The sequence below is a fragment of the Heterodontus francisci genome, chromosome 2 (assembly GCF_036365525.1).
Source record: "Heterodontus francisci isolate sHetFra1 chromosome 2, sHetFra1.hap1, whole genome shotgun sequence".
NCBI lineage: Eukaryota > Metazoa > Chordata > Chondrichthyes > Heterodontiformes > Heterodontidae > Heterodontus > Heterodontus francisci.
The window spans coordinates 100,116,529-100,126,287 of NC_090372.1; the positions used below are offsets into that span (position 1 = coordinate 100,116,529).

At 37.5% G+C, this 9,759-nt stretch overlaps 1 protein-coding gene across 2 annotated transcripts in view; it reads left to right on the forward strand.

Annotated features, from left to right (window-relative positions):
* Window positions 1-4,533, forward strand: part of LOC137346020 (sorting nexin-13-like) — a 128,476-nt gene extending 123,943 nt beyond the window's left edge. For both annotated transcript variants that reach the window (XM_068009320.1, XM_068009327.1), the window contains exon 20: window positions 1,601-4,533. In XM_068009320.1, coding sequence (XP_067865421.1) covers window positions 1,601-1,848 — 248 coding nt within the window. In that variant the 3' untranslated portion in view covers window positions 1,849-4,533. The remainder of the gene's footprint in view (window positions 1-1,600) is intronic.
* The last annotated feature ends 5,226 nt before the right edge of the window (window positions 4,534-9,759 follow it).

Consider the following 9,759-nt stretch of genomic DNA (forward strand, 5'->3'; position numbering starts at 1 on the left):
GCACCCCCTTTAGAATTGTGCCCTTTATTCTATATTGTGTCTCCATGTTCTTCCGACCAAAATGAATCACCTCACATTTCCCTGCATTGAACTTCATCTGCCAACTGTCTGCCCATTCCACCAACTTGTCTATGTCCTTCTGAAGTTCTACACTATCCTCCTCACAGCCCACAATGCTTCCAAGTTTCATATCCTCTGCAAACTTTGAAATTGTGCCCTGTACATCAAGATCTAGGTCATTAATATATATCAGGAAAAGCTAGGGTCCCAACATTGACACCTGGGGAACTCTACTACAAACCTTCCTCCAGCCTGAAAAATATCCATTAACCACTACTCTTTGTTTCCTGTCACTCAGCCATTTTCCGTATCTACATTGCTACCGTATCTTTTATTCCATGAGTTACAAGTTTTCTCACAATTCTTTTGTGTGGCACTGTATCAAATGTCTTTTGGAAGTCCATGTACACCACATCAACATAGACTATATTTCTAGCCCTGTATCAAACACAGGTTTCTTTAATAAACAACATAATTATCAGTTTATAATAAAACAAGTCTTAACCAGTTATGAAGTGAAACATAAACACACAGATTGAAATATTCAAGTTCCCTTTTTACCTTAGCCCCTCACACTCACTCACTCACACGCGCACGCATATACACCGATTATCTGGAAAAATAAAGGGATTTTTGTGTTCAGAGCTCTATTGCAGGCAAAAAAAAACACGAGCTCAATACTTGCTCATTCTTGAAGAAACAGCAGATGAGATATGTGTCCCAAAACTGTCATACAGTCTGGCCTCTGAGTGCACGTAGATGGGTCACTGGGATCTTTTAGAACAGTTCCTTTCCGGTAGCATTGAGAATTAATTTAGCAGGCTTTTCTTCAAAGACAAGATGAGTTGACACAGTGGACATCTCGCGGTCTTTTAGGGAGGTGCTGGAAAGCGGAGCTGGGTTGTAGTCTTCTCTCCTTCCTTGGGGATTCTCTTCTCTCCTTGGAACTTCTCTCCTTTTTTATACAGTTCAACCCCAACGCAAAACAATTCAAAAGCAAAATCGACAACAGGAGGTCGACCTTTTTGACCTCCATCAATCTTGACCTGCCAATTATTTGTAAACAACTTCTCCAGGTGTCCACAGTTCTCTTATTTATTGAGCTGGAAGTCGGGTGGTATCCCAGAAAGGCTTGTTGCTGCTGAAAGTCAAGTGGTTTCCCAGAAAGGCTTGTTTTCCTCACAAGACCTCTCAGTGCCCTTTTCAAAAAAACATTTCCAGAGACAGTTTTTCAAAGTCAAGTGGCCTTTATATGATCCCCTTTGAAAACCCCAAAGTTTAACACTTCTTCAATCTTGCAAAAATGAATCCTTAAATATATTTAACAAAACACAGAGGCACTTTCGTAACACAAAACTGCTTCTGGGCACTTAGTGAAAAAGGGGCATGTTACCCTGTATTGATATTCCTTTCCTGATATGCACAGAAATATTTTTCCCAAAGTTTAGATTTATTTTAGCATGCAAAGGGTTGGAAGAGTGGCATGTTTAATGGATCTTCCTTAAAACTAACCAAGGTATTAACGTAACTTTTTTTCCAGATGAATTAAAACATATCATTGGTGCTGAAACCACACGCAAAGGCATTTTACGAGTCTTTGAGATGTTCCAACATAACCAGTTAAATCGAAGAATGGTCTATGTGTTTCTAGAAGGCTTCCTAGAAACCCTTTTTCCGCAGTACAAGTTTCGTGAGCTCTTCATCAAATTGCATTCACGATCACAGCGGTTGCAAAAATACAAGCAGAAGTCTCAATCAGCTCAAGTTGCTTCCTCTCAAAAGAGGTGACGCTTCCAGCCATGAAAACTGTGCCCTGAAGACAGGGGCTCGTGCACCTTCCCTAGTTCGATCTGTGTTATGCCAGTTTCTCTGGGCCTCTGAAACCTACACAGCTCCGGTTACAATGCCATCTTTGTTGTGCCAGCCTCCAGAGCCATGACTCTGGCTTACTTTGGAAGACATTGTTGTCTGCCGTTTTTGATTTCTAATGCACTTTTTCCTCATAATATCCCTGTGTATCATAACTGGTTTATATTTATTATAATGTCATCATAGCTCATCGAGAAAATGTGCATTAATTTGTAATGGATCAGCTGTAGATGCATGGTCAAACTGCTGCATCTTGTAGCTGTCTCCTTGTATCTAGTTAGCATCATAACCAATTATACACCCACTGAATCATCTCTTAGACAGGTAATGGGAGTTGCAGTATTGCTTAAGGATAGAGCAAAGCACAATTATAATGATTTTGCATTTGAATGAACTGGTGTGTACCCAACTCGGAGAAGGAAAAGATGAATTTAGCACAACTCAATGTGTATGTTTGAGAGAATGTGATGGCTGATCGGGATTGGTTCAAAAAAACGACAGGATTAAAAGAGTACAAAAATGAAAGACCCTGAACAACCTCGATGAACAACCCTGGTTTTAGCTTAAGTGGATGTGAACTGGTGTCACAAAAACTTGATCACTTGTCTAAGAGAACCACAAGCTTGGGTTGTATTTCACCCACTGCCTGCATTCCCAAAACAGCTGAATAGAGCAGAGTATTTTTTGTTGCATACATGTCTGTGCTTGGTCCATTAGTCAAGGAGTTACTGAGCCGTGTATTTTCATACAACTGTAAAGCCTCCAGAGATGATTGTAAATTTTAATGTACAGAGATTTTAATGTACTTTAAAGTTGATTGTGTCCAAGATAACAAGTGAGTGCTCTGATTAGGATTGATCAGATTAATGTTGCCACTCTAGCAAGTGTAATTGAGATTAGCCTTAAATGTCCTGTTTAAAAATAGTTTTCTCATTTTAATCTGACCAGACTTCTTCTGAATGCTGGTTTTCACTCGTATACTGGTAAATATTGCCACAGAAACAAAAGTGCCCATTTCTGCAATTGTCAGGAAGCTGTGATTTGTAAAATGCATTATGCATATTACCAAATCGTACTTCTGACAAAAATCTTCATGGAAACTAATTTAAATGGGCCCCACTCGCATACTTTATACTGAGATTTTAATTTTGTGCAATAGTTTCTTTAGCATATGTGCATTTAAATAAATTGTATAATGAAAAATTTTAATGTTTTGAAATGTATGTTTAACAGTCGTCTTAACCCAACAACTTACATTCTGTTGTTGATACATTAGTTAATTTAAGGACTTGTTTTAAAAGTCTAGTTACTCACTCCTTGTAAGGCTCACTTGTCACGGATGAAATTTCCTCATCCGCGCACGGCTTATAAACTACAGGGGGAACCTAAGAGCACATGGTAAATAGCTATTAATGAATTTGTGCATTTCATTGTACAGTGTCAACAGTGTGCCTAATTGTACTGTCAATTTTTTCTTATTTCTGAAAGAACAAATGTCAATCAGAATGTCTTGGTGGTTTTTAATAGACTGAAGAGGAACTCTAAATTTTTGAGTTTGCATTATGCTCTGAAAATGTTCAGTGGAACAGATGATAAAAAGTATCACACTAAATAAAGTATTAACTGAAATATCACTTTTTTATTTGTATTTTCATACTTACTAAGCTCCCTTTCATCCAGTTCAACTATGGTTTCAGAATTAATTGTAAACAGCAATTATATATTGTATTTATTTTGCTTTTGTAACCTTTTCTGGATAAAATGACTTATTCAGCAGCCCAGAGAAGCTATTGAGCATTGGAAAGGAGAGTCATGCAAGCACCAATCTGGCATCATGAAGTTGATAGTAATTTTTCCGTATTTGCATTTGAGCTGATTCCTGCAGTGGAAGATACTTTTCTTTAGAGAATAAGGAAGATGCTAAGGTAATGAGTGTTTGAGTAGGCTGGGGAATGTGATGCATGTGATTTGTAATTAGTTTTGACGTAATCAAAAGTTTTTACCCCACATGAATAATTTTTTTAGTTATGAGTGGTAATGTACCTTTTTTGGTTTGGAGTTTCTGTATAAAAATTAAATATTTTTCCCTCATTCTATAATTATTTGTGAGCAGGTTGCAAAACAGCTTCTCCTAATGTTTAGTACTCTGAGACAGACCTACTATCTGCTGTCTATTTGGATGAGTGTTATCTGTAAATTACTATAAAAATAATTGTATATCTTAAAAATGTGCTTTCTGTTGTCCCCATGCTACTACAGAATTCTGCAATGAAATTTCTAAGATAACCAGTTCTGAATCACTTTGCAATGTTAAATCACACAAACACGTGTGCTGTTCAGTTTTTTTTAAACCAGTAATCTTCCTCCATCCTGACTGCTGTGCTAATGTATCACTACCTGTGGATAAGAGTAAGCTGAGGAAAAGCTATGTAACTCTTGTTGGCAGAAAATTTTGCTTTGTCTTTCAGTTGACATTGATGTGAAACCTAGAAACTGCACATTAAACATGACTGAAGAAAAACTGAGTTCTTTAGCAAGTAAACATGAATCATAACTGCAGACTTGAGCAATTTTGTAAACTAGCAATGTACTTGTTTTTCATTTTGCAAATAAATTTTGAAATCAGTATTTTCCTTCTAGTTAGACCAAGTTTGTTAATGTAATTTAGAGGTTATACTTGCATTAAAGGAGGGGACTCTGAAGTGTTTTACTTTTAATATGTTGATTGTAATTACTGTAATACCATTATTGGTTACAACAACATAGATGATGGGCAGGTTCCTAATAATTCATGGAATGTGTACAGATTACTTATTTTTGGGATGAGGAAGAGGCCTGGGTGGAATAAAACAGGAAATGCTAGAAACTCTTGGGTCTGGCAGCATCTGTGGAGAGAGAAACAGAGTTAAAGGTTCTGTTGACCTTTCATCAAAATGGGTGGAATCTGTTAAGCATTTAGAGTTAGAGTGAAAATATCATTGACATCTTAACATGCGTGAAGTTACTGTAATTGAAAGGAATATCCTTGCTATAATGGAATGCCCAAAACTACATCATAGAAATACAACTGTGGCCTACTGAAGTGTTGTAAATTCAATATTGCCTTATTACTTTTGTATTTTGTGCTCTTGATCAAAGACTCTTTGTATTTTATTATGGCTTTATCTATCTTTGCTACTAGCACACCAAGGTCCTTTGTTTCTCTCTCTCCATTTAAAATGTTGCTGTTTAAGGCATATTTTCACTCCTTATTCTTAGAACATGCATTGCTTAATGTATTTTTCCCCAAATTAAACAATGTGTCTCCTATCTACCCATACTACTATAAATGACGTGTCTCCTATCTGCCCATACTGCTAGCCTATCTATTTTCCTCTTTTTAGCTTTTCAAAATCCTTGGCACAAGATTCTATAGCCTTGCCAATTGGGTGTCTTAAGTAAATTTTAGTAGTTGCTTCAATTCTAAAATCCAAATCATTTATGTAAAAAGTAAAATAGTGGTCCCAACTCAGTCCCTATGGCGTGTTACTCAATTTTCCCCAGTCTGACAAATTTCCTTTTACCACTATCATTTTCCTTTTGTCTTCTAAACACCTGTCGATGTGACCTAATTTCCCTTGATTCCATGTCATTATCGATACCCTAAGTCTGTCAAAGGTACCTTATCAAATGCTTTCAGCATCCACATAAACCACATCCACTGTATTTCCTTTAAAAATCTGTTCCTCCTTCAGAGAATTCCAAGATGGGTCAAGCCTTGCTGACTGGCCCTGGTTTACTCATGTTTCTCTAAGTGCTTAAGTTATTTCATCACGTAAGTAATATTACTGTCTATAACTTGCTCACTTATCCCTGTCTCCTTTTAGAAGAGGGGCATCACTAAATCCTCTGACACAATTTTCCTTTCCAAAGGTTTTTCAAAGATTGTAGTCAAACTGTCTGCTATTGCTCCTCTAGCTTCCTTCTGGTTCCTGGATGCAAACTATCAGATCCCAGTGAGTTTCTGTCTTAAGCTTGCGTAACCAAATATACTCATCTTTGTAAACAGAAGCAAGCTACTTATTTAGTATCTCTGCTATTCTTTTACCTTACTGTTGCAAATTTACTGCCTCCATCTGTTGTTTCTCCTTACCCCCATCTTTGCTATCTTCTTACTACAATGTACCTGTAGAAAACATTAAGTTCATTTTTAGAAATAAGTCTGATTGTTGATTGCAGATGGCAACAAAGAAGAATCTAGTTTTTTTAAACAATACAAAAGTTCTAAAGACCAGATCGACCTTATTAAGTGGGAGAGGAAATATTAATCGAAACCTGATGAGCACATAAGGTGTGGTAACGGCTAAAAAGAACTAGCTAAGTATTTAAGTTTGGAACTAAAAGCCACGATAAATTCGTCTCAGTTGTTCATCTCTACATGGAGTACAGAAAGCATTTACTGACTATCCACTTAAATGTAGACCTATTATGTAAATGAGCATATGTATGAGTCTTTTATTGCCATCTTTATTTAGTAATATAAACAAGGCATAATTGACCTGAATGGAAAAAAGTTTTTTTTGGATAAACCTTCATTAAGTCTGGTTGTTCCTAATAGGTAAAGCAGCTAGTATTTTCTAATATAGTCATGAAATTTGTTAGAATTAGTAAAGTTATCACCCTTAAGTTATGATTGCAGTTGATACTGTATTTTTTTAAGTTGATCTAAATATCCATAAACTACTCTGAATTATCTTAGTTGTGTGGTGTCAAATATTGATGTCTATTGAATGGTTAAATATTTTGGCTCCTACTGAGTTTATCTGTGACCACTTTTTTTGATGGAATGCAGTGAAATTTCATTACACAGGGTCTCATCACAACTGAGGCATTTAACCCTAGAACATTACATGGACTGTTCCCACAGAACTCTTTCTAACTGAGGCATTGCTGTCCCTGTTACATCAGCCCTGCCTACATTAGAAACAGCCACTTGTGTGAAATCAATCACTTATATTAATCTGCAGTTTAATTAGATTAGGAGTAACATGAACTGGTGGTGACATTTGCTGCATGAAGTTTTGCAGCAGTTTCTACCTTGATGTGCCACCAAAACAGTGCTGAGGGAAAAAATGGCATTTGGAGAACAAAAGTACTGAGTATGTAATGTCTCAAAAACTAGCAATATACTGGGACGGCATCTAAAGTGTCTAAGTTAGCTCACTTAAAGGTGATGTATTTATTTGCTTTGAACAAAGACGAGCCTGACCTACATAGTAACCTTGGTTTGTAATCTCCTACTTTATAACAATTTTCATGCCTAACAAAAATGCCTTGGCAATTTATTGCCTGTTCATGCCTCATATCTTCAACTGGTTCTTAGTGTGAGGTTTACAGTAGCCCGATCCTAAGTGTGATTTTTTTTCTTCTCTCTCTCTCTACTTCTGAGAACCACCTTCATACAATAACCAATTCAGCTATTTCTGAAGCTGCTGGCAGTGCCAGCTTTACATTTCTTGTAAACTGCTCATTGCATCTTGCATCTGTCAGATGAGAATTCTCCTGAGATCCAGACAATCAGCTGCTGCTTTTCTCTATTGTATTCTATGCCTGTTTTTAGAACGCTAAGTTCACTTTTTCAAAAGGAAACACTGGAAACTTGTTTGGCAGATCTGGTCAAATATTTTAATGATTTATTTGACTTTCCAAGCAGTATGTTATAATCAGACCAAGCTGATATCAATCCGTATGTTAATGTAAAAGAAAAACATACTGATATTGAATATAATACTTGAATCATCCAGATGCCAGTGCTTTACAAATTGATTGTGTTATTCCATTAGTTCTTGCCCGCCTCTTTATCTCGTACTTAGTGCGTTTTGCAATCTAGTGACCTTCAGCACATTCTCTTTGAGCAGTTTTAAATATTTCATACATTTCCAGCATTGTTACTGGTACAGTGATTGTTTTGGCTGTATTGTGCAAGAGATTGACAATTGATCCAACTAAATTGTGCAAGATGTTAAACGTTGAAATACCAGGGGCCACGGGTTAAAATTAGTAAATTGAGAATCAGTAAAGATGTCAGGTGAAAATTCTTATCAAAATGTTAGTCTTATGGAGTATATTAGTGTGGACTTTAATACCTTTATATGTTATATATGGTTTCAAGGAGAAATAAAATGCATATCTGTAGACCAGTTGAGAGATATTTTGAGAGGATGTGTCGGTGATGTTGAAAAAGGGACAGGGATTTTTCCCCTTAAAATTCTTATGGGTTTATTGTATTATGACCAGGTGAGAAAGAGGTCTAGGGTTCCCTTTCAGCCTTCATCTGGTCTTACTGTAACAGAGTTTAATTTTAAACACAGTGTTTTTAGCTTCCCCTTGGTGAATCCTTGTTCACTTTCCAATTATAAGGCATAGAAACCAGCACAGACAGGCCTTCTCAGGTTTAAAGAAGAAAAGTTGAAATTTATTGAACTTAAACACTAATTCATTTAATGCCTACGGATACACGCCGCACCCCATGCTAGCATGCATACGCAATACACACATGCAAATAGAGACAGAAAAGAGCAGAAGAAAAATAAAGTGGAAAGGGTTGAGGCAATATTTGAAGAGTTATGGTTCTTCGAGCTCACAGTAGAGTCCTTGATTGGAGGTACATCTTGCTTTTCGTTGGGGCCCAATATTCTTCTTAAACCTTGTTCGCTGTGGGAGACTTTTCTCTCTTGGAGTTCATATGTCTTCAGTGGATTCAGACATTTGTGAGGAAGAGATGGGAGCAGACAGGAGAGAGAGCTTCTCAGTCCAGGAGCAAACCGACTTTCTGCCCAAACTTTTTGTACAAATTCAAAAAACTCAGGTTGCCCAGCAGGTTAGTCATGTGACTAGCTGGTGTGACCATGTCTGTTTGTGCATTCGGCCATCTTAGCAGTCAGCCTGGAATGTGAGCTCCCCCACTTTCAACATCTGGTGATCGAAAGTCCATTTTGGGTTGAATGTCAGGGCATGGCTGTTTTGTCTTTCCAAACATTGTTAATATGCAACTTTCTTTTCCAGCCAGGGCTGATCTGTTTAACAAGTCCTTTCTTCACTCCAGTAACAGTTTAAAATCAATGTTCATGACAAAATTAATGTGCCTCATTCTTGGCAGCTGACGGCCTAGCATAACAGTATGCATTCCAATCAGTTTTTCCTTAGTGTGTATAAATTAAAAGTCAGTATTTGTGGGTTGGAAAATACTGGAACAAAAAAAGTTTTATTTTAATAAAGGAACTGACTGGTGCAGTAGATTAATATTACCTTTCTGTCTTTCATATTAGGGCTCAAATTAGACTCGAGATGATGGACCTAAAATCGTCTTTACTCGTTGTAAAGGTCCTACGTGGAATGTGGTTATTTCAACCCGGTTCCCAGTGGGCGTAACAAGCAACACCCATTATTTGGTCTGTTTTGGAATTAAATTGGGAATCTGGTTGGCATCCTTCCATCTATGAAAGATGATGAATATGCAGCAAACAATCCATTTCGGTGGGATGTCTTCTCTTGGTGCATTTTTACTGATGGCTGTGAAGGCCAATCCTTGAGAGGCAGGTTCTGCCACAGATGTTGCACATGAAGCTGCCAGGTGGCACTGAGAGTTGTTGTCTTTGACGTTGGCACCTGTTGCCAAGCTGCTGTAGGAACTGGTCATCGTGGTAGTGCAGACCAGTTTCCCTCTTTTGCCAGCTAGTGACTCCCAGGTTAGATAGTCAACATTTAGGGCCTTCATGTCACGCTTGCAAGCATCCTTGAAGTGGAGCTTTGGGCGCCCCACTGGTCGTCTAGCCCCAGCTACCTTACCTC